The 25,002-nt window shown below is 37.8% G+C and overlaps 1 protein-coding gene across 4 annotated transcripts in view; it reads right to left on the reverse strand.

The window, feature by feature from the left end:
- MYO5A (myosin VA) overlaps nucleotides 1-25,002 on the reverse strand; it is a 195,125-nt gene that overhangs the window by 42,511 nt on the left and 127,612 nt on the right. For all 4 annotated transcript variants that reach the window (XM_012763447.2, XM_012763453.2, XM_076004378.1 and 1 more), the window contains exons 15-25: nucleotides 23,432-23,593; nucleotides 22,352-22,449; nucleotides 20,223-20,309; nucleotides 20,026-20,134; nucleotides 17,209-17,420; nucleotides 15,620-15,776; nucleotides 13,052-13,291; nucleotides 11,817-12,065; nucleotides 9,110-9,203; nucleotides 6,321-6,469; nucleotides 1,738-1,851 (exon numbers count right to left, since the gene is read on the reverse strand). In XM_012763447.2, coding sequence (XP_012618901.1) covers nucleotides 1,738-1,851; nucleotides 6,321-6,469; nucleotides 9,110-9,203; nucleotides 11,817-12,065; nucleotides 13,052-13,291; nucleotides 15,620-15,776; nucleotides 17,209-17,420; nucleotides 20,026-20,134; nucleotides 20,223-20,309; nucleotides 22,352-22,449; nucleotides 23,432-23,593 — 1,671 coding nt within the window. The remainder of the gene's footprint in view (nucleotides 1-1,737; nucleotides 1,852-6,320; nucleotides 6,470-9,109; nucleotides 9,204-11,816; nucleotides 12,066-13,051; nucleotides 13,292-15,619; nucleotides 15,777-17,208; nucleotides 17,421-20,025; nucleotides 20,135-20,222; nucleotides 20,310-22,351; nucleotides 22,450-23,431; nucleotides 23,594-25,002) is intronic.

The raw sequence follows: 25,002 nt of genomic DNA on the forward strand, positions 1-25,002 counted from the left end.
CAACATAAGCCCTCCTTGCCCTGAATTTAATACAGAATAATTTCCAGCAAAAACACCCTTTTTGTCATGGTTTCCCTCTCTCATAGAGCAGGAGCTGCTCAAGTGATACTACAATGAAGTGGACAGTTTGTAAAAGTACTTCCCTCAGACTACCAGGAATGAGTATTCCCACTGCAGTCAACAGGATGCAATCCTAAAACCTTCATATCCATTAAAGCTTCAGAAGTCCTAATTTTGAAATCTTCATAAGCCTAACTCTGTGGTATCTTCCAAAGGCAGCCACCAATAATTCCTCTCAATACACGTGTCTTTCCTCCCATCAAGAGATGGAGTCTATTTCCCTCTCCTTGAATCTGGGCTGGCCTTGATCATACTGTGGCAGAATTGAAACTGGGCCAGCTTCGAGCCTAGCTTTAAGAGGCCTGGCATTTTTCACTCTAGTACCCCTGGGACCCACCCACCTGCTGCTGAAGAGAGAGGCTCCACGGAGAGGCCCAAGGAAGAGAGCCAAGCAATCTGGCTGAATACAGCTGCACGAGGAACTCTGACCACTACCATGTGGGGCAGAAGAACCACCCGGTCAAACTCCACAGAATTATGAGTAATAATAAATTTCTGCTGTTTAAAACCACTAAAACTTGGGATGGTTTATTGTATAACAATAGATAATTGGAAAAACCTCTATCCTGCTACATACTGGCCATACCATCGTATCCATGGGCCTCAGCCTAATATTAGCTATAGATAGAAAAGGGATTGGAAAACTGCAGTGTTGAATTCCTGAATGGAAGTCAGTAGAACATGGTCGCTAAGAACATGAACTCCAAAGAGACAAGCCTCGGTTAGAATACTGGCTCTGACATAAGCTGTGAATTTGAACAAATACTTATTAGCCTTCTTGTATATATAATTCCAACTAGATGATAGTCCAACTATGTAACATTTTTCTTCAAAATTAACAGAATGAGATGGCAGAAACTCTTCATTCTTAAGTAGAACTAAGACAAGAAAGGAAAGAATCATATAATTTTTCTCAGCTATTCTGCCAGAAGCAGTCTATTTCTGACTTGGCCATTTTCAAAGAATATGATATAAAAATAGAACAGTTGGGCCTGAATTACCCATTATGGAAACTATATCATATTCAAAAAGAAGATCTGAGAATTGGTTGGGAATAATCTAACTCAAAGTCACTGTACTTTTGGAGTTATAGTAATACATCACTTTGATGTCATAACACAAAACATTAAAGCAGATTTCTGAACTATTTTCCATGCCTTTTTGTGGAAGAAAATTACATTGGTAAAAATTAGCATCAAACAGAGGCAGGAGTTTTGCTAAAGTCTTGTGCAATGGCATTTATAATATTTAAGGACAAAGGGTTTATGTTTTAAACAATTTACCTCGGTCTGAAATAAATTTCTGATAGGCTGTACTTTCTGTATATAGAATATGTTAAGGTGGCAAAGAGGGAATTAGAAAAGAAAAATCTCACCATCAAAGATAAAAATTAAAATTAAAATGTGTATTGACAAAAATATATGTAATAAGTATGTACATACACAGCACTTATGTGCACATAAATATGTATGTATCCACAAGCTGCTTATGAAGAATAAACGATTGACACAAATGCTATGTTTATGGGCAAGTGGAGTCTGCTTTGCAGTGGGAATGCTCTCTGCTAACAACAGCACAATCACATCCTACTTTTAGTGATAGATGTCTAAAATGTACCTCGGTCCTAAACGGAATGTCTTCTGTTTCTGCAATTTCAGAGCTGAAGGTATATTCAGACTCATTGCTGCTGTGGGTGGAGTCAGTTCTCTTGTGTCCAGGCTTAGGCACATTCTGCAAGGCAAATAACCCAGGTATAATTAACACAACATAATCAAACTAGACATAGTTAAGACAGCATCTGCTTTGACTTGGTTCTAATCCCCACTCACTGACTTCTTGTACTGATGCCCAAATGATGTGTTCCATGTTGTTTGACCAAATCATTACAAAAGGGTCACCTCCTCAAAAAGAAAGGGTACACCAGCACGGCATGACAAAAATAGTTGCAAAACCAAATACCCAAATGAAAATCACCTAATATTGGCAGAGTCCCCTTTAGGTGTTTGGAGTTTTGAGTGGTCAGTCACACTGGGTAAAGCATAGGTTTGATGTCTCAGCATCCATCCAAGCACTGACTTTAGTGTTGCAATCAAAACTTACCAAAAAGTTCACAAAATATATTTAATAACATGCATAATCATTTTACTACATGATAATTGGGCATAAATGGTAAAAAAAAAAAAGGTGGAGTGGGTTCACAGAGGTAGCTATAATTTCTGTCACTTTTACGCATGAAGTTAAACTGCTAGAGTAAGCAGTACAGGGGAGGTAAGAAAGCTGATCTAAGAATCTTCTGAAGATCCCTGGGTTATTAATTCAGGCAATCCAGGTGGCACTTTTTTTTAAGTAGAGATGAGGTCTTGCTATGTTGCCCAGTCTGGACTCCCAGCAAGTCTCACAACTTAGCCTTCCTAGTAGCTGTGACCGCAGGTTTGCGCCACTATGCCTAGCTGATGACACTTTAATGACATGTGATACCTATGAAATTAGTGTTCAAAAAGCTTATGGGGAATAGAAAAGTTAAGCAATTACAACCCCTTTCCCTCTGTAGGAGAAGATATTAGAAAGTCACTTGAAGGAAGAAGGAACAGAAAGGTTGGGTTTGCAACCTTCACTATTAGGATGCGCCCAGCAGGTGAGGTGGGAAGTTTCAGTGGCCTGAATCTCCCAGGGTTACAAATCCTGAGAGCTTTAGAAAGGCCTCTGAGAGCTTTCTGAACTGTCCAATTTTCTTTACACCTTCTACCAGCTGCAGGAAAAGAGCTGGAAGCCACAAAGGGCTTCTTTGTCTCTTTCTTTCCAACATCCAGGCTTATAAAAAGCAGACTCACCCAGGGGCAGTTAAAAGTCTCCCATACCAGGTCAACCTGTACTCTAATGTGAAGGAAGACCCAAGAACACCAGAACTTCTGGAACTAACTATCCAGAAGCACATTAAAGGGGAGAATCACCATACATGAAGTCAAAGGCACTCAGATCTACTGTTTATATACACAGGCACTCTTAAAATTCCCAGGCCAAGCCCACAGTTGTATGGGATGGCATTTATTTAATAAAGTGGTTATGTCATTAACCACAGATATGTCCAGATAAACACCAGGATGAAGATTTTTAATAAGCATGTTAAAAATGAGAGAGATCTCTATTTTCCCACATATATATCTATCTTTAAACAACGAACACTTTAAGGTATTAATAAAAGCAATGCTGCTATTTGCTATTTAATGTAACTTTTAGATGCAGGGTAATGGTTAAGTGCTCTGGGTCTGAAACAAGAGAGAACCAGGTAGGAATCCCAGCTCTGCCACTTACTTGCAACCTCACGCAACTTCTCCAGGCCTCAGTTTCATTATTGGGAAAGGACAATCATTTCTGTCTCATAGAGTTTATGTGAGGATTAAATAAGAGTGTGCAGTGAAGCCTTCAGCCTAGCATATAACAAGCATTTGATTAATGTTAACTGTTGCCGCTATGCCTCTTAGGGCCCTGTAGTAAATCAACAACCTCCTCATTGGTGATCTTTCAGTTCTCCAAGTTTGTAGGATTCTGTTTCCCTGTTCATATGTTATTCAATTCCAAGAACATACACCTGACTCGACCATTATGTTCTCCTTTGAGATTTGCATCTCACTCCTCTCCTGCTCCTTATCTGTCATTTTCCCTATAATTTCTTTCCCAGAACCTGTTTATTATCTTTGTCAAGACTAATGACCCCATTGTTGACATGCTGGATTCCCTCCTAACTCTGGAATTAATTTATCTTTAAACAATTAGTTTATCTTTAAACACTTCACAAGCCTGGATTCCCTTGCCTCATTATCTTTTCATTGTCGACTTGAAAATCCTTAGCCTTGAATCAGTGTTTTCTTCATTGCCTCTGCCCCTAAATTCCCTGGACAATTCAATGTTTCTGGAGAAAAATTCTATTTAATATAACACTACTTGTACTAGGGTTAACCACTCTAGAGCCTGGTAATCAGCAACACTATAAACATACTTGTATTCTTTGGCCCATATATCACGTGGATTACCCTTGAAGTAGTAGTCTATCATTCCCCTTCCTAAAGTTTCCTCCATCCATCAGAGGAGTCTATTTACAACAAAATGATTCATTAGCTCTGGATTATGGCAGTGAGAGCTCCATTTGCAGAATAGTGTTAGTGAAACATTAGCCAAGTACCCATCTGTTAATTGTGAAGTTCTATCTAAACATAAAAATAAGATATTGCCATTAACATTTTAATTGTCCTAAATTAAAAAGCCAAATTTCTTATTCTCTGCAATTCTTGGCAAATATTCTCTGCAAAGGTTATATCTTGATGATATCTAGAGCTAGGAAATGAGACCTAGGGCAGAGCTGAGGAGGAAGCAAACAAGTTCTGATCTCCCTTCCTCTGCTTTCTCCTTTTCCCTTCCTCCAACCATTTTGTCACCCAAGAGCAATGACAGTGAGTCACAGGCATACCATGGAGAGGAATAATGACTGAAAAATAGGAAATCAAGTAGCTAAAACTAGCCCTGGAGCACTGCTGGGAACAGAAGGAGAGCAGGCAGAGACGCTGCTAGCAGGAAGGAGGAGCCGTATTGAGCTGCTGGAGGATGGCCATCACTGGAGGGCCTTTTCTAGGGAGATGACTACCTTGTTGACCAAAAAGACCCACAACCTCACAGATGTCTCTGGAATATGCTCAGAGAGGGATTAGAGAAGCATGGCACATGTTTCTGTCATTTTATTTTCTGAGATTCACAAGGCATATAGTACTAAAGAATTGAAGAAATTCTGTAGAAGAAAAATCTGTTTGTCTCTGTTCAACCTGGTTGATTATCATGTTTATTTGACCTCAGAATCATTTCTTTTCCAATGCCACTTATTAACATCCTAAATAACTAGGGGCCTCAGAAATATTCAGTGGGATACAAAGCTTAGCTCTAACCATAACTGAAACACATATTAACTATAAATGTTGGCATGGTTATCTAGTAAATAGAGTGAATAAAAATATACAGAAAAATGGAACATGCGGAACATGAGTGTTGGAGAAGAAAAGGATGCTAGAGAAAGTTAAGAAATAAAGAATGTAAAGGAGAAAAGGCTTCAATGGGGCCAAATGCAGTATGGCAGTCAAGGAAGAAAGGCTTGACAGAGGCCTTAGATTTGTCAATTGTATGGATAACAGTGACTTGCTCCTACTTCTAATTTGTCTTCATCATCACATATAAATCAGGGTAGAGTAGTGAGATTTGAAATAATACTCTATCATGAGATGTGTGTTAGCTTTTTAACCTCTTTTAGACAATATTTTCTCATCTGAACGATGATGGGAACATTTCTTTTGTGTTACATAATCTTTTTTATTTTGACTTTTTAAGTGTCACATTTTAAAGAACTTTGTCAGCAGATCCAGATAGAAGCAAAATATGAAGCATATACTCTACCCCACAGAAATCGAATTACCTTGCTTTTTATAAGAGATTATTTCAGAACAGTTCTGGCCACCTGTACCATTAGGTTTTACCTTTAAGGCTGATACCTGTAACAAACAAGAGAGCTAAGGAACTCTTTGTTTCCTGCTAGCAGGATAAACAGAACAGGGAGTGTGTGCAAACTACAAGTACAAAAGGTACAGTGGCAAATGCAGAAGAGTCTTAGAATAGATAATTTATTATAAATAGAGTCTGAATTTTCTTTTTATAGGAATATATCTTTGAAATAATAATAAGAACCAGTGGAGGAAATATTTGCTTTATATGCAAATTTTACTTTAAGCCATTTGATAGACAAAACAAAGTCTATTTGTATTGACATTATGCTAGGTTTATAGTCCAGTCTTTAAAGTGTTTGACTTTACTGAAGTACTTGTGAATAGAGTTATATGATTTCTGGGATTTGCTTTAAAATAATCCAATCCACTGGATGGGGTAGGGTGGGGTGTGGAATGGGAGGTACAGATGTGTTGACCATTGTGGAATTGGGTGATGGATACATGGAAGATATGGAAGTTCATTCTACTATTCTATTTACTTTTATATACCTTTAAAGTTTTTCATTTAAGGCAAAAAGTAGCTGGATGTGTTGTGCACCTATAGTCCCAGCTACTCAGGAGGCTGAGGTGGGATGCCTGCTTAGCCCAGGAGTTCCAGACCAGCCTGGGCCACGAAGTAAGACCCCATCTCAGGGGAAAAAAAAGTGTCTGACTCACCACCATCAGGGTCATCTCTTCCTTGAGATCATCATATCGTTCTTCCAGGCGACTGAATTCATTCAGAAGGTTCTGATATCTCAACCTCTCATCATTAAGATCAAGTTCCAGCTGTTTCGTTTCTTCTACTAACTTCTTCTCCATAGTTTCTGAAAGAAAGAAGCAGGATATGCACCAAAGATGGCTCCACAGAGTGCAAGAATGTAAACATGTACACTAACTTCTAATTGATCTGCAGGGGATTTTAATTTAGCACCACTATGATCTATGAGGAGTATGTTAATGAATGTAGGGAAAGAAAAAAAACATGACCAAAAAAGGAAATAGGCCGGGCGCTGTGGCTCACGCCTGTAATCCTAGCCCTTGGGAGGCCGAGGCGGGCGGATTGCTCAAGGTCAGGAGTTCACAACCAGCCTGAGCAAGAGCAAGACCCCGTCTCTACTATAAATAGAAAGAAATTAATTGGCCAACTGATATATATATAAAAAATTAGCCGGGCATGGTGGCGCATGCCTGTAGTCCCAGCTACTCGGGAGGCTGAGGCAGGAGGATCACTGGAGCCCAGGAGTTTGAGGTTGCTGTGAGCTAGGCTGACGCCACGGCACTCACTCTAGCCTGGACAACAAAGTGAGACTCTGTCTCAAAAAAAAAAAAATAAAATAAAAATAAAAATAATAAAAAAGGAAATAAAGTCATCTACTGAGTTCTTGCATGTCCTACAGCCTTAGTCCCACTAGTTCATATGTTGGTTATAGCACATCCTTGAAAAACTTCCTAGTCACTGTCTAGTAACTAAAAGTATGTATTTTTTTTATTCCAGTGGTATTCATAAAATTCTTTTGTCCAAATTAGTGTACTCTCTCAAAAAGCCAGAGGTATTTTTCAAGGAAATGGCAAGTTTTCAGTGGACCTGGCTATCCTACTCTACAGAGCCTCTCTCAGTTCACCTTAGTCCCATGGTTCTATCTTATAATTTTCTAGCACTTTGAACTCCCTTGCTGTCCTATTACTCCCCCATTTCTAACCAGATAAAATGCTCAGGCCTGGTCATCTGAGTTGTGTACTTCTTGATCATTCCCTATGTGCTGATTGGGAAACCCTGGCTTTTCTACTCGCTCACCCCACTCTGCCCTCCCAGTTGCAATAGTCTGCATTTGGCTAGGACACAGTCTGGAGATTGGAGATTAGCCCCTGACTGCAGATAAAGCATAATAACAAAGCCTCAAATCTTGGTTATATGTTTTAACTCCATGAGCCAACCAGTCACATTTATATCAGTAAGCTTCCTACCACTATACTCCATGTTGTCCTTCTGTTTTGTGGCTAAATCTTAACTGCCCTGCCTGCTCTATTGCTTCACCATTCTTTCTCTGTCAGCAGCATGAGGCATGGGCTGCCAGTGTCTTGGTCAGAAATGCTTACCTGGAGCCCACCATAGTGCTTCCCTAGAGTAGGGCTTTCATAATTTGTCAATGAATGAATGAAAGAGTTTCTTCTCTCTAAAACATTCTACAAATTGCCTTTTATTCTCATCAGTTTGCAGAAGCTTCTCCAAGACTACCAACAAATTTTCCCTAGGCAAATTCATGTTATTTCTTTGTTCTTATATAGTTCAATTTCAAATAACATTCTGTATTTTCCTAGAAGATTCTCAGGATTCTGGATCCTTCCTTCATATTCTGTATCCTAGAAGCCCTCTTTCCAGGTCTTCAGTGACTCTGTTTTCTACTTCCTTTCTTCATTTTCTTTTCTGCCTTCTTTTTCTTCACCTTAGCCCTTAGTATGTTCATTAATTACAGGTTTTGCTTTCTTTCCATTACATCATCTCCTTCTACCAGGAGGGAAGGGGCAGTATGGGGAAAAGCACAGAGGGCTCTCTTACCACCACAGTTTTAATGGGTACCTGAAGGCTCATTTCTTATTTTCTCTCTAATCTCTAATGTGGAATTGCTTTTGGAACACCTCCATGGTGAGGCCCTAACTGACATCCAAAATTTAACACTCTAACAACTGATCTCAATAATTTGTCTCATGAACAGGTACTTTTTTCCTCAATTTCTTCATTACTAATAATACACCATCATTGTTCTGGTACTTCATCTTAAAACTTTAAAATATTTTTGTCTTTTCTGAATACCATATAGAAATGATAACATTCTGTTGATTGTTTTCATATATCCTCATTCCAACCCATCTCTTCCATTTCTGCCATGAATTATTGTAGTTTAGATCTATATCTTTTCATCCTATATATATGGACTTTGTAAATTTGTCACCATTCTAATCTACCCCACAAACAGAATAAATGTTCACATCTAGTTAGTTCTCTATTCAAAACTTTAGAGTGTTTTTTTTAAATTGGTGGCAAAGAATGGTGAATCTTAAAAGAGTAATATCTGTTGGGTTTAGCAAAAAAAAAAAATAAGTAAATACAATATATACACACATATACATATAAGCTCAAGAATTCTTATTAAATCAGTAGGAATCCTATAAGCCATACATGAACAAATTAATTTCTTAAAAAATTACATATGACATTTGACTGAACATGAGCTCACGGCTGTACACAGAGAGACCAGATTTACAAGTTCACCAACTAATTCAACCAAAATATTTGGAACTCTTGCCTCTTGAAACTTTGTGAATTTACTGAGAACAGCCTCAACTTTTTAAAATATTTAAGCTCTAACCAAGACTGTAACTCATAAAATAACCTTGTAACTTATAAAACTTTGCTAAGAGGTTGGCTGGCTATATATAGTGGTTTGGGCTCACATGAGCCTTACCTGTCATCTCCTTAGCCTGCTCCACAATACGGTGATTGAGGGCTTCTTTTTCCTGCTTCAGCGAAATATTTTCTTCCTTCAGATTTGATACCAGCTATGAAATGAAACAATAAGCTGAGATGGCACTAATGGACAGAAAAGGCCTGACTGTCAAGTCTAAAGATCACATAGCAGTTTCTTCTTGCTTCCACCATTTCTTACCTCATGTCTTTGCCAAGTTGTGTCTAGTCACCCTTCAAACTTGTCTCCAGTATTATCCCCTCCAGAAAGCCTTCCTGGAAACTCCCTCCAATTAGATATTTTTCTCTCTGGGCTACTGCAAGACCTTATATGTGCCTCTTATAGCCCTTATAAATGCTTTACTTTTCTGTCTTCCAGAATAGACTAGAAATTCCTAGAGGACAAGAATGGTGGTACTATCGTTTTACTTTGTGCCTTAAACATTTAGCTATTTCCTTGCATCCAGTCATCATTTACTCATGAAGCAATATTACCTTCTCATCTGAGCATCTTACCACTTATGTGCACCCATAATTCAAGTGGAGAGGTTAAGGAGGTTAAGAAGGATATGAGAGCATTTTAGTTTGGGAAATTCACTGAAGACCTGACACTCTCTGCTGTCAGTCTTGAAAAAACAGAGTTTTCCTTTCATATCCTTTAAAGAGTTTTGACCTTATAGCAATGTCAATGTACTTAAAGTCACAGAACTATACATTTAAAAACAGTGAAAGTGGTAAGCTTTATGTTATTTTTATTTTATCACAAGTTTAAAAAAAGCACGTAACTTTCTAGTTTCTGACTAGATCAGGATTCACAGGAAGCAAAAATCAAGGTAACTTTGCAAAGTACATAATTTACTCAGTTCATCTTTGGAATAAAATATGTGTTTGCAATGAGTGAAATGTGAAATCCTTTCTCTAAGCATAAGTACAAGCTCTCTCAGAGTGAGAGCTTTAATAATAAAGAGAAAGATGGCAGGCAAATCTCTCATGTCAGAGGTGCAGAGACAGGGAAAGAGGGCTCTGTAACTAAAGGATCCTGGGAAGCCAAGAAAATTAGATAATAACATAGTACCACAGCAAAAGTCAGTCCAGAAGGTATACCTTCTGAGGGTTCAGTCTCTTCCCTCTGTACTGATAGGACCTTAACACCTACTCTCAGTAAAAAGGCTGGAGTTCTCTGTAGGCTCTGAAGAGAAGCTTCTCTTTGGCAAGGGTGTGCAATCAATCACCTGTGGTACTTTTTCAAAATACACATGCCTAGTCTGCACTCTGAGAGCTCGGATAGATCCCTTTTTTAAAAATTCTCCAGCAGATTCTGATACACACTCCTGATTAAGAACCATAGCTCTAGTAAATTCTGGGCTCTTTGATCAGGCTGAGAATGTCATTATATTGACCATGAAGTTGGCTGTCATAGTAAAATATTTTCCTTCTTCCCCTATCACTACACTCCTTCACAAGGATTAATGGTAGTGCCTATAGCTTTCCCTGTGAAAAGTAGAAGATAATGAAACAAAATGAAAGGAGGACTCTGAATCTGTTATATACTATTCTATCAGACTAAAAAGGCAAGAACTTGGCTTTGAAGAGGAAAAGACACACCAAGCTTAAATACTTTACACATTCAGAGAAATCTAGAAAGACTCAGGAGACTTAAAGGAAGAAGAGTTCTTAAAAATTCAAGAACATCCTTAAAAATGTACATTGAAATTCAGAGAGAACAATTTTGCCATGTCAAAACAACAACACATTAAAAAGGAAAACATTACATAGTGGCGCGTTTGTTTCTATACACAGAGTCTACCAGAGATATAGAAGGAATTATTTTATTGGGACTCTGAATACCATTGAGGGATTGCAATTTTACTAGATACTCTATTCTAACTGAACTGTATCTAAGCTCTAACTAAGGTTCTCTCTGCACATGCTGCTGTTAACATTCAAAAATCAGTACAGAAAAAGCTTGCCAGCAGTTATAGCTGACACAGTCAACTCTGTTTTCATTTAAAGATGGTAATACCAGTGGAATTTCTGAAAACCAATTACTTTTTTTCCAATAAACCTAATGTTGAGGTACTTTCATGTTTTAACAGTACTTCTTATTACTATTTGAGAATGTTAATGTTTTTTGTAGTTAATAAAGTTTTTATATAAGTTAATACAAATTTGTAGCATTGAAGCACTGATCAATTTGTAAACATTTTTTTTTTTTTTTTTTTGCATCGTGGTGGGTTCTACCTGCATAGCAGCTCTTAGCTATGATCTTCATACAGTCATTTAGATTTCTCCTGCTTGGACTTCTTAATAAAACCTTAATGCAGGTTTCAACAAGGATCGCCACTATCAGGTATTAACAATTCATTGTTTGATTTGCTTCTTAATCCCATTAATCCTACTAGAAAAAATGGAATCTATACTCCATCCAGATCAATATGTTTAAAAAAAAGAACATGCACTAGGTACTTGGCCACTAACTCTCTTCTTAAAATATTGCTTTGCCTCCATTAGTCAAAGGTTCTGCCAAAAGACCTACACTCTCATTGATCATGTGGGAAAAATGCTTGGAAAACAGTAATAATGAACAGTAAACCAATAGAAATTTGTATTATATCTTCTACTAAAACCAACATTAAGGAACATGGATCAGGTCAAGATGACAGCATATTTCCTCTGAGTAAGGATGGAGATATGGACATAGTTCCTACCTGGTCTGTTTCTTGTTTGTACCTATCTGCACGTTCCTCAATGCATTTTTTCTCTGACTGAGTCTGTTCCAGGTCTTTCCGGAGCTTAGCAATTTCTTCCTGCAGACTAAGGACCCTCCCAGTGGCAACCTTAGCTTCTTCTTCACTTAGTTGAAGACGTTCTAAGTCACTTCGTAGTTTCTCAGTCTCCGAGTTGTATATTCCTTCCAGATTGGTCAGTTTCTCCATGAGGCATTTGTAATCTTTGTTCTTTAAACACACACATAAGTAACAATAAGTAAATATACACATCATCAAATGTATTTAGTAAGAAAACCATGCTTATTCATCATATTCATGCTATATCATAATAGTGTTGATATAGTATCTAACCAAAATACTAACCACAACATTTGCAGTAACACAACCAATACCCTCTTGATGACACAAAGAGAGAAGAAAACAATTAATTTTGCTTTACATGATGAGTAACATAGATATGATTTCTTCATAGTCACAAGGTGAGTTACATAGTAAATTCTTAATTTCCTGATTCTTAATCCAAAGTAGGAGAATTTATACCTGCTTTTGAAAATAGATCAAAGTGCTGCAAAAAACAAATACTAGTAAGTGATGCATAAGAATGAAAAAATAGCCTGAAAACCACAAGTTTTTACAAATTTTTGTTTACTACCTCAAAATTTTCCAGTCTCACTCAGAAAATTTCTGATGAGTACCATTTCATTCTAATCCCTGTTTATCTTTGATCTCCTTAGTATTTATACATTCTTGATTACCTTTATGTCATTTGCATGTACTAAAATATTACCTAACTACCTCTAGGTAATCAAACTTATATTTCTGCAAATAGACTTCAAGTTCCTTAGAAGCATGAACATCTTCATGCTTCTTTTACCATTTCAATGCTAAACAACTCATCTGAAAAATGAACACAATACCAAATGCAAATAAATAATAATGGTGATAGAGCTCTTCAAAGTACAATACAATATGACTCCTGATCATAAAGGTTTGGAGTGTCAGTAAATTTGAACCGTGTTCTCAAAAATAATTTCCTGCCTTAGTCCTTACAATTGTAATCTAATTTATAAGCTCATCATTTCCATGCTCATTACTATTATTATTTTCTTTTTGCTAAGACTGAAGGGTAAAGTCAAGGAGTAACAATACTGAAAGCAATCCCAGTGGATTTCTTCAGGCATGCTCCACTTTCAGGGCTCTTTTTCAAAACACACCTGCTCATCGACTTTGCGCTGTAGCTGCATGATCTTGTTCTCCATGCCAATGTGGAGCTTCTTATAGCGTTCCACAGAGCGAGCCTCAATTTTGAGCTTCTTTAGCTCACGCTTGGCCATCATCCGCCGGAAGCAGCACTGAAGGTAGATGATGGCATGCATGCTCCTCTTGTAGTGTGTGCGAGCCAGCCAGCCCCGGACCCACTTCTGAATGATGACTGCTTTGTGCTCACGGAGTATCTGCAGAAAAGGGTAAGGGCAAGTAATGTCAGACACTGGACTGGACTCAAAGTTCAACTTTATCAACCTATGTCAGGCTGGGAATCTATATATGACCTAAAGGAAGAGACACAAAAGTTGAATCCACAATATAGTATGTGGATTATACATATCATAGATATATTATATAAAGGTACAAAATTATTTTAAATATGATTTGAAAAGTAGACTACAGAAGGTGATTTGAGAGACACATAAAAATATGTGTTATATTCACATGTTAGAAGTATGATTCTAAGCAGAGTATATAGTTGGAAGCTGTCTAAATAAAAAGCACCAAATTACTAAAAGAAAAGAAAAACAATTCTTAAAAAAAAGAGAATATATATTAGGTTTCTTATTGGTATATGATTTCTGTTAGCAACGGGTGATCCTCTATAAAATTAACAGAACCAGGCCCCCGTGAATAAAAGACTTCCCCATATGCTTGCTTGTGACACCATCTCACAGTGCAATAGGCCTGTGCACGAGGATGTGGGTGTGGGCAGCAAACTGTGACCATAGAGGCTAACTCCTGGGGTACTACAAACTTTGTTACCGATTATTGATTTACTTCTCAAAAACAAAAAGATGACACTCTTATTTGCCATATTTGAGAAATACCATCTTAGGATTTTCCATTGCTGTTTCAAATGTAGCAGAATCCACTTAAGGGATTTAAAGGTAGGAAGGATGGGGCTTTAAAAGGAAAGCTAAAAGTAAGAAGACGTGAAATAAACAAATCTTACTTTTGATGTTATGTTTTCTAGAAAAACCATGATATTTCCCTAAACTTATAGACAATTTACACCAAAAAAGTTGCCTTATGAGATGAATTTCTTTTATTGCTAAAGACTATCAAGAAGAGATTATATAAACATTTTCTAGGAAAGATGGAGAAGAAATTCTTGAATTTGAAGAAAGGTTGAACTAGAAACATCTTGAAGTCCTTCTAAGTGTATGATATTATGAAATAACTCTTGTATGACAAATGATATTTAAATGTTATGCACTGAAGTACTTATTAGCGATTATCACAAATGGACACAATGTATCTCTTATCAAACTTTTAAGATATAAAAATTTCTGCAACCATCTACCCAAATAGATATCAGTTTAATAAGATCATTGAAAGAATAATTCCTATTTTTAGCTTAAATATCTGAAAACAAAACAATTTAAAAAGTACCATCCTAGAAGATACATATAAGAAATAAGTGGTTAAGTTTTAGACCATCAAATACAAAATAGACGTAGGCATTCAGGAGACCTGAACAGTATCGTCAGACAACTCAAGCCTGCCTTTTTGGGCTGTTTTTTGAATGCTAAGGCAGCCTTCAGCTCTCATTAATTGCAGCCACTGCATCATGCTGCACTGAGGTTGGGAGTTCTGAACTCTCATTGAACATCATAATCCCGAGGGAAGCCTTCGTCTTATCCAGATGACTAAGGAGCAACTGGATGAGATTTAGTGGCTGGTAAACTGAAGGCTATCAGACTTTAAACCTCAATAAGCACACAGTGGCAAAGCTATTAATGTCAATTTTTCGGTTCCATTTGCTTCTCCCCATGTAAGTTTGGACATTTTCCATTTTTGTAATTTTAGTCAAATGGAAACAGCATATAATCAGAGCTTCCATTTTCAATCTCATTTCCATCAGTGAGTCAGAGAAATTAAAGAATACCTGTACCCTCTATAAGACCTATCCCATCCCCCTCAACATATCCACAAAGGGGAAACGTGGACATGAAATACAGCTAGAAGGAGCATTAATGGGGTGGCTACTAGCCTATATGTGAACAAGCCTCTAACCTGCTGCTCCCACTGCATCCAGTCACAGTGGGAGCCTCAACTGGGCAGAGACAGCCACTGGTAGACCAGTGGCCTCAAAACCCAGTTTAGACGTCCCTAAGAAGAGTACTGAGGAAAACAGGAAGGTAACCTTGCTAAAATGACAGAGATTAAAATCTTCTATCAGCTGTCACAGGTAATGATTACAACTAACCTGGTGATTCACTATCTACAGTCATGTTAATTATTGCTAGATACATATTGCATCACATCCTTGTCAATACAGTTTTAACCACATTAATATTATAATTTATTTCCTTTTCACCATGGTAAATTTTCTTTTTCCATTGTCTTGTTAAAAATACATATAATTATTTAATATTTTAAAATACATTTCAATTGCTGGTTGTTTCCATACAGCTCCTACATCTACTATAGCCTCTGTGGTACTTTATACAGCTATGGAATTTGCCTAATCTTAGTGGAATGAATAAACAAAGTTGAAAATAATGCCTCACCTTGCGATACCTATTTCTGGCCAAGTAGCCTCGTAAATAAGACTGAAGAACAACAGTGGCAGCTCGTCTGATCTTGTACCTCCTGCGGACCACATACATGCGCCAGTACTTCTGAATGGTGGTTGCTGCATTGGTTCTGCGCAGAAACTTAGCATAGCTGGTCAAAAAAAGTAGGGTGCATTGTCAGTAATCAGAAAAATGCAGGAATGCATTCTTTTTGTTGTTGTTGTTGCTGAGACAGAGTCTCACTTTGTTGCCCAGGCTAGAGTGAGTGCCGTGGCATCAGCCTAGTTCACAGCAACCTCAAACTCTTGGGCTCAAGCAATCCTTCTGCCTCAGCCTCCCAAGTAGCTGGGACTACAGGCATGTGCCACATGCCCGGCTAATTTTTTCAAAATATATTAGTTGGCCAATTAATTTCTTTCTATTTATAGTAGAGATGGGGTCTCGCTCTTGCTCAGGCTGGTTTCGAACTCCTGACCTCGAGCAATATGCCCACCTCAGCCTCCCAGAGTGCTAGGATTACAGATATGAGCCACCGCACCCGGCCAGGAATGTATTCTTATGTTATAGAAATTTAGGAGTGTCAATGTCTTAGGCATAAGTAGTAGTACCTCCATTTTATTATTCTAATAATGTGTATGTAAAAATCAACATGTATATTTATTTATATTTGTATAGCAATTTATAGTTTCCTGAGGTATTTCTGCTTTCATTATCTCATTTGAGCCTTCCCTAACCCTGAAAAGTGGGATGGCCCATATTGCTAGATTTGACAAGAAAGAAAATGAAGTTCATAAAAGCTCATTCTTTCTAGGACAGGACTCATTACCCCTAGCAATGTCCCCTTTACATAGCAGACCATTGTATACAGTAATCCCATACTTACTTACACCAGCATTCTTAGATCTAGCCATTGTTAATGTACCATATTTTTTTCTGAATCTAAATGCAGGCGTCCTCAAACTACGGCCCACGGGCCACATGCGAGTGTGTTTGCCCATTTGTTTTTTTACTTCAAAATAAGATATGTGCAGTGTGCATAGGAATTTGTTCATCGTTTTTTTAAACTATAGTCCAGCCCTCCAACGGTCTGAGGGACAGTGAACTGGCCCCCTGTTTAAAGTTTGAGAACTCCTGTGTTATAGTATAAAATTTATCATTAGTGTATAAGTTCTTCATCATTAATTCATTTCTACTTATACTTCTAAATTAAAATTATCCTAATATGTAATCACACTAAAATATTCTCTCCCAGAACCTCTCAGTTAATTGCTCCCCCAAACTCCTCTGTTTTAATTTATATATGAATTCTTCCAGTCCTATATCAAAGTATAAAAAATTCTTAGGACATAGGTAGCAATTTATAAATTTTTGAATATGAATCTGAATCACTCATGAGGGTAAGTGAAATTTTATTATATTTAGCTATCTTATGAGTTAATTTGTTTTCCCTGGGAAGTAAGAAGGGTGAGAGTTGCCCTAGGGTGACCATTCAAAACTGTCCAAGTTGGACAGTGAATTAGACGGCACCCTAACCTTAGCGGCCTGTCAGCTAGAGTGGACATGTCGGTCCCCAGGAGACCTACCATCGGGCCTGGTAGCCCCGCACATATCTCTGCACAGTGATGGCCGCCCTCCGCATGCGTAGGTACTTCTTCCTCAGCAGCCACCCTCGGATGGTCTTTTGGATCCGGATGCAGGCAGCCCTCAGTTTGTCTGCTCTCAATTTTTCTAGATAGGCCACTTGACCGGCACGGAAAAAGATCTTCGTCTTACCAAACTGGTATTTGTCCTGGTCCTATTTTTGGAAGAAATTGTTTACTCAGAAATAATGACCATATAAATGAAATTTAAAAGAGAAAAAAATATGTCTAAAAGCAGAGTCAGTAGAGGGATGAATCTATTAGCTAAATCTTTGGCTACGTCGCAATTAACTAATGGAGTCATATTTTTGATCCTATGCAAGTTGAGCAAATAGAAGGGATTTTAAGGAAAACTGCAGTTTAAGAGTTATTGTCCAGAATTATTCTACCTGGAATTATTATCTGAGGCCCAACACTTGGTTGTGGGTTATAGGCAGCTATTATTTGCTTGTTTGTATTTTAAACATCTCAAGGGAATGGAGATGCTGACACTCTCTCTGACTGACTCAGGCTGTAAGGATTACATCAGGCTGTATATTCCATGAGAAAGCTGAAGGGACAAAAACACCAGTGTAAAGAATAAAGAAGGAAGAAATGCACACGAGATAAAATTAAAAAAAAAAAACAACCAAAAACAGAAAAATTCTTGGGTATCCATATTAAGAGTCACATTTCTAAACACTAATCTCTTGGCTTTATCAATAGGATCTGAAAACAAACAATCAAAACCCCATAAATGTGTCTAAAGCCCTACAAATTTCAAACTCCTTTTACAAAAACATAATCATTGACATTACATATTGACTTTCGAGCAAAAGCAGAGTTGAGCCATAAACACAGACATACATGCACCGTTCTATTGCATTTTGATTCACCTTATCCAGAAACATGCAAATTATTAACCATTCTCATATCAAAAGAATGGAATTTATGTATAATAATCACTACTGTGATCTAAAATTCTAAGTAAAAACAGAGAAAATCACTTCTCACTGTAAGCATGTATCTCCTACCTTGTACATGAAACCAGAATCAGAAACCTCCACATACATCTAAAAAATCTAAAATTATTTCAATTTAAATCAATCAAGTTTGTATAGGAAACCTAGCTAGAAAGTGGTTCGCTCCCCACTAGGCCCCTTCCCACCTCAGTTTCCCCCATTCCACCCCACACCAACCTCGCCTCCACCTCTCAGCCTCCTCTGCTTAAATTCCCTGCAAAGCCCTGGTCCAGGCCAGAGTGGCCTGGGTGAGGCAGGCCAGGCATAGCACCACTCTTACTTTCTGCTCTACATTCCATCTGAACCCAGCTTAGAAGGGAGTTGGGCCAAACTCAAAAAGCATTAGTTTTCTTTTCTTTATTTTTAACATTACTAAGGAAATGGCCTTAGCTCTTTCAAAGAAAAAAATATTATTACCAAAGAAGGGGTACTACATTTAGTTAATAGTAATTATCATTAATTATCTCAGAGTGAGGTAATTTATACAGACTAGTGTTAAACAAGTGAAATTATTTTTTAAAAAACTTTTCGTGAATCTTAAATTCTCTAAGACCTAGATAAGTGGCTCCCCAAATGCAGTCAGTCCTCAGAGAACATTTGCTGGGAATTTGTTAGAAGTGCAAACTATTGGGCCCATCTCAGATCTATTGAATCAGAAATTCTGACGGAGGGGCCCAGCAATCTGTGTTTTTACGACCTCCAGGTTATTTTGATACACAATAAAGTTTGAGAACTCCTTAGCCTGGTATGTAACATTTTTTATAACTCCAACCTATATTTCCTAACCATTTTTCTACTGTCCTATATACAAATCTCACGCTGCAAAAACTGCTGTTTTCTAAGTGAATCCTATGCTTTCCTACTTCTTCACGCTTTGCTCCTTACAGTATATACTCTTTCCATTTTTTTTTTTTTCCTTTTCTGTCAAGGTCTTGCTCTGTCACACAGGCAAGAGCGCAGTGGCCTAATAATAGCTCACTGTAGCCTTGAATTCCTGGGCTCAAGTGATCCTCTCATCTTGGCCTCCCAAGCAGCTGAGACTAAAGGCATATGTCTACCCATGCCTGGCTTTTTTTTTTTCGGTAGAGATGGGGTCTCACTATGTTGCCCAGGCTGGTCTCAAACTCCTGGGCTCAAGTGATCCTCCCACCTCGGCCTCATAAAGTGCTGGGATTAAGGCATGAGCCACCATGCCCAGCCTCCTTCCATTTTTGTACAGTTGTATCCATACGAGGCAGGGACTGACTCAAAACATAATTCTTCCATGAAATTATTCCTCCTACCCATAGCTGGATGTGGCTTTGCCTTCCTCTAATTTCTTAACCCACTCACTCAGCATTTCATATAGACACTAAGGTATATTATACTTATCTTTAAAATGCATTATTTTCTAATAAAGACTACATTACCTGAGAATAAGACTTACTTTTTCTTAATCACACAGCATCTGACATGATGTCTTCCACAAGTAAGTACTAGGTAAATTTTTATTAATAATGATCAAACACTCTAAAAGGAATGTGTCTCAAGTCTGGGTTCAGGCCTCAAAATTCTGTTTTCCTGACAGTGGACCACCATCCTCACTAGTTCCAGCATCCTTAACACAGTAAGCCAAGACTGTGTGCCCCTCTACCATCCCACGCTCAAATTATCTGGATTAGTGATATCTGAAATGGAAATCCCCAGGGCTTTCAAAGGTCAGAACCACAGGCTTTTGGGCAGTATCTGTGCAGATAAAAGTAAGTGAAATCTTTCTCACCACTATCAGTTTCTCTAACACATTCTTGCATGTTTGCTTTCTGTCACTCAGCACATCTTTTTGCTTCATTAGGACACGGTAGCGGCTGAAAAATTCCTGGTAAGTCCACCTATAAAAAGAAAACCATATCAGCTTATTTAAAGAACTAGCAATCTCTCCCATTAGGATCCCTTACATTTGAAAAATGCCAGGCTCACCGTGAGGGGAAGCCCGCTGCACTGATTCGGATGGTTTCCAGGACGCCGCACGCTCTCAGTTGCTGCACTGCTCTCTTCTCATCAAACCTACACATGAAAACGAAAAGTCATTAATCCAATAAGGACCTAGCTGCAGCCACAAATTACTCTCCTCAGTCTGGGTTTAAATTCTTTTGCAAAGAGCAAAATGGATAAATCAGGAAAGAAAGCATTCAAAAGTTGGAGCAGTGATCAAAATGGAAAACTCTATGAGAGTGGGGGGGACACAATTAACAATAAAAATAAAAAGCCGTAAACATTACCTGTGGTTCATATCACCAACTCATGAGAAAGTCCATTAAGCATATTTTTAAAAACGCACAAAATTCCCTTGCACTTTGCACACATTCATTACATGGCTTGGCCTGACTAGAAATTCTCAGAATTCATTTGCTCACCACACATAGTTCCCCTGGAAAAAAGATTGACTAACCCTGAAGAATTCTCTAACAGGAAGGACAAATTAAGTATGTCTCATTCAGTTATTTTTAAAAAAGTATTGGTGTTCTAAAAACTCTTTACTGTGTACCGACTAAGCATATATGTAGTGTCCACATCAATAAAAAATACTTTGACTTTGTATAATATTTCATGTTTATTTCACTAAACAAAGGGCATCTTAAGGTTAAACTGACACTAACAGAAGTAGAAAGGTTTCCCTTCTGTCAGATGATTGCTCCTATTACTCCCATAGTTAAGCTCTGGGCTATAATCCAAGCCTTTTCCTGTGCTGTTTTTTTAGGTATTCTGTTGTTGGCAGGACATGGAGTTGGCTGATGGAAGGCCATGGTCCCTGGGGCTGTCCAGCAGAGTGGCCCAGGTATAGCAGCTTCTACCTGCTTCCCACTTCCTCCAGAAAGGCCTTCTGGGTGATGAGGAGGATAGAATGATGGCAATCTTTCAGAACTGCCCTCCAATCTAAGGCAAAATCTCCAAAGTAGGATTGGCAGGGGTTAGTGAAAAGGGCACTCCTACACTGCGGAGTAGGGGTGGGAGTTGATATTTGGTCAATGTGTCTTTGACCTACAAATTCCACTTCTAGAAATACAATACCCTAAAGAGATAATCAGACAAATATTCAAAAATGTTTGGCAAAGATGTTTATTATAGCATTGTAGGAACTATCTAAATGGCTACCAATGGAATAATTTAAAGAATGGTATGTCTATACAATGGGATAGTCTGCAGTCATTAAAATGGTGATGTGGATTTCCATATACTAACATGGAAAGTGTCCACAATCTGTTAAGTTAAAATCGGAGAAAAACAGCAATTACAGCCTGAGTTCCTTCCTTTTGTTAGTGTCTGTCTCTTTCCCTCTGTTCTTCCCCTCTCACCTCTAGCACACATGTGGAACAGGAAAGGAAGGTCTATTGGTTAGTCAAGAAGGACCTATGCCAGTTAACACCAGTTATCTCTCTGGGTATGAGGGATGCTTTTTCATTTATTATTATATTATTCCATATTTCCTAAAAATTGTTTTTATAATGTACATATATTACTTTTAAAATTAGAGAAATATTTCCGTTTTGGAAAAAAACGTCCAGAAAGATTCATTCTCCCCTCATTCATGGTATTTGAAGTAGGATGAAATGTTGGTAAAAGATGACATTCTCTGATGGTTTCAACAGTTGAAAAGTAGCAGGTAAGTAATTGCCAAAGGTAGCTCTGGTTTTAACTAATACCCAAATTAACAAAAAGCCCTATAAAATCTAGAATGGAGACAAATTGAAAACAGAACTAGAAATGTTTGGTTAACCTCAACTTTTCAAGTCTTCAGAAGGCTAACTGCTAATTTGTTCTTATATTCTCAAAAGGAAACAAAAACTGAAAAAAAAATTCTACTAACTAGTCATTTCCCTGTATAAAACATGAAGATTTACCCCAAGTTTTTTCCTTATGTTGGTTTGACACTCCTTATGAGATATGGGCACTTTTTTATTCAGTAGTTAAGAAATACTTACATGGGAGGGGGGGGATGGGCATTTATTGAAACCTTAAAATCTGTACCCCCATAATATGCCGAAATAAAAAAAATAAATAAATAAAATAAAATAAAATAAAATAAAATAAAATAAAGAAATACTTACGTGAATGGGAACTTGAAGTCATTAGGCTTAATGCAGCGCACGTAGTGAGGAGTAGTGGCATTGAGTGTCTCCATCAGCAGGTGAAGGGAGTTTCGGAACTGCAGGAAAAGGGGCAGAAAGGGGCATCGAGGTTTTGTCAAAAGTCAAAGATGATATAAAACAATTTAAAATTCTCTTCCTATGACACTAATGGAGATGACTTTGCCACCTATGAACCTGACCCATCTTCAGAAGAGGAACTGCTACTAAACAAGAATGCGAGGGCTTTCAGTTAAAATTTGCCAAACTTTACCATTTTTGTGCTTACTCTGCTAAATATACATTTTCTCTATCCCTATCCCTTTTCCCTACTCCCCTTTTTTATATAGGTTTCTGTAGCTTCCTGCTGTGAGCTCTGAAATCAGTCACATGTGGCTAACAATATATCCTTTCTTTAAGAATATTAAGCCGATCTAATAAAGTGAGAATTTTGCTGTTAGATACTGAAAAAAGTAGCAGATGACTTAGAGTATAGGGGAATGGGTGGGAGAGTGGGAAAGGACAACCAGAGAAAGGGTACCATTAGGCACATGGGATCGGGACTGGAGGCTGTGGACCTGTGTCAGGCCCTGCTCCTATCTACACTGGGCACATGGTCCCTTGCACAGGAAAACAAGCTGACTAGCACTTAGCTTCCCAACCAAAGCCCCTCCCCTTGCTCAGGCACTAAGCATATTTGTAATGTTTCCCACTCCCACAGAGCACAAGACATCAAAGAAAGGACAGGACGCTGTTCTTGCACTGAGCTGAACCACGTTCTGTACAACTACTAGACAAAACAAAGACAGTAGTGGTCTAAGAGAGACGATATGCACTAGAAGAATTAAGCCATAGAGAAATAATTTGGGGAAAGGCTTAGGCAGAGTCACAGGTCTAAAACTGGGTGGAGAGAAGTTTGAGTGGATGGTGTTATGTGATCTCACAGTGAAAGCTCTAGCCTCTCCTTACCTGAGAATCCTACCTGAAAGGCTGAAGGAAGACCTGAGGCTTCAGCTGAGCCAGAGGGGAAGGAGCACAGCAGCAGTGGCTCCCTGAACTCACCTGGTGCCCCACCGTTTTCTTGTGCTCTTTGGCCGTCTGGACTGGTCTGCCTTTGGTAGGCTTGGCAGGAGTGCGGCTGAGGGGTATGCGCCCTGAAGAGGTGGCTGAGGTTGGACTGATGGCCTTCTCATCATCTTGAAATAGTTCTGGTAGCATCTTAAACTGAGTCAGAAACAGTGAAAGGAAATTACATTCTAAACTCAAATTCAAATATACACCTTCACAGAAGAAACACCATAGACTTTCAGTAAATAGTGACTCCTTTCCTTAAACAACCCCCTGTCCAAGTCACATTCTAGAAATAATCAATATCTGGGTTAGGAGCCAAAATATGAGAGGAAGGAGAGATAAATGCTACAGAAACATGGGTGGAAAATGCAACAATTCTACAACCATGTTTGGGGAAAACAAAATCAACACTACTGCCCTCAGACTTGAAAACCTAATCCACAGGAAAGGGCCACTCTAAACATAATACTGATTTTGAACTACAATTATTTTATGAGCAAAATAGCAATTGAAAGTCCTATCGTATTACTTCAGTTCCACAAACTGTTTTATCATCAGGTGGAGAAAAACATTAGTCCAGGTTTGCAAGTTATCTATCAAGCATAATTCCCACCTGCTTCATTTGTCTACCCACTCACACCAGTGCTGAGCAATGACTCAAAACGTCACTGAAAATCTCAGCAGGAAGGGTGTTATGAACATCTCTATAATATTATATAATAAAAAAATCATGAATTAATAATTTTTAGAATATAGTTTGGATTGTAGGGAAAAAAAGTTTAAAAGCTGTACCTTTATACTATAAGTTTTTCTATTTGTTTTCAAGCAATTTATAACTTGAATACATAATTCCTGTAATCAATTTTGTGTTCTGTTAGGTTAGCAATATGAAAGACTATTAAGAGATCTGGTACTTAATAAACAGGTAGATGGTACTGGTCAATATACCTAGGAGAAATTTTATGAAACAAAAGAGATTTCAAACTAATCCACAGGAACATCTGATACCTGTACATCTCTTTATAACAGTACAGCATCCCATATAAATAAAATCAATTATTCTAAGTAGTTATGTTTGCAACTAGCAATTATTTGTCTAATGATGTCAGACTATCTCCAGAAAAAAATTTTTTCTTTTCTTTTTTAAAATTTCCTTAACAGTGAATTTGAAAAAAATAATTTTCTATGGGAGTTCTTTCACTAAGAAATAAAATCATATAATTTCATTTGCTATTATGTTAATATGTATATCAATCATAAGAATAATTTAGAGAATCAAAAGAGTAATTTAGTAATTCATGATGTATATAACATACTGCACAAATGAATATATTCCTTGCTTTACAGAATAAATAATATTAATATATTCTAGCTTGGTTGGCTATAAACCAAGAAGAAAATTAATATTTTAACATTATCTTGTATTACAATGTTAAAGCTGTGTTCCGAAGAAGAAAAATGTGAGTTCCTAATAGATTTGATTCGAAAACTCAGCATGCGGTTAAGATGCTAGACTGTTCAATGATAGGCCATGTACTCCAGAATCTTATCTATGATGTCTT

Source organism: Microcebus murinus, chromosome 6 (assembly GCF_040939455.1).
Source record: "Microcebus murinus isolate Inina chromosome 6, M.murinus_Inina_mat1.0, whole genome shotgun sequence".
Classification (NCBI taxonomy): domain Eukaryota; kingdom Metazoa; phylum Chordata; class Mammalia; order Primates; family Cheirogaleidae; genus Microcebus; species Microcebus murinus.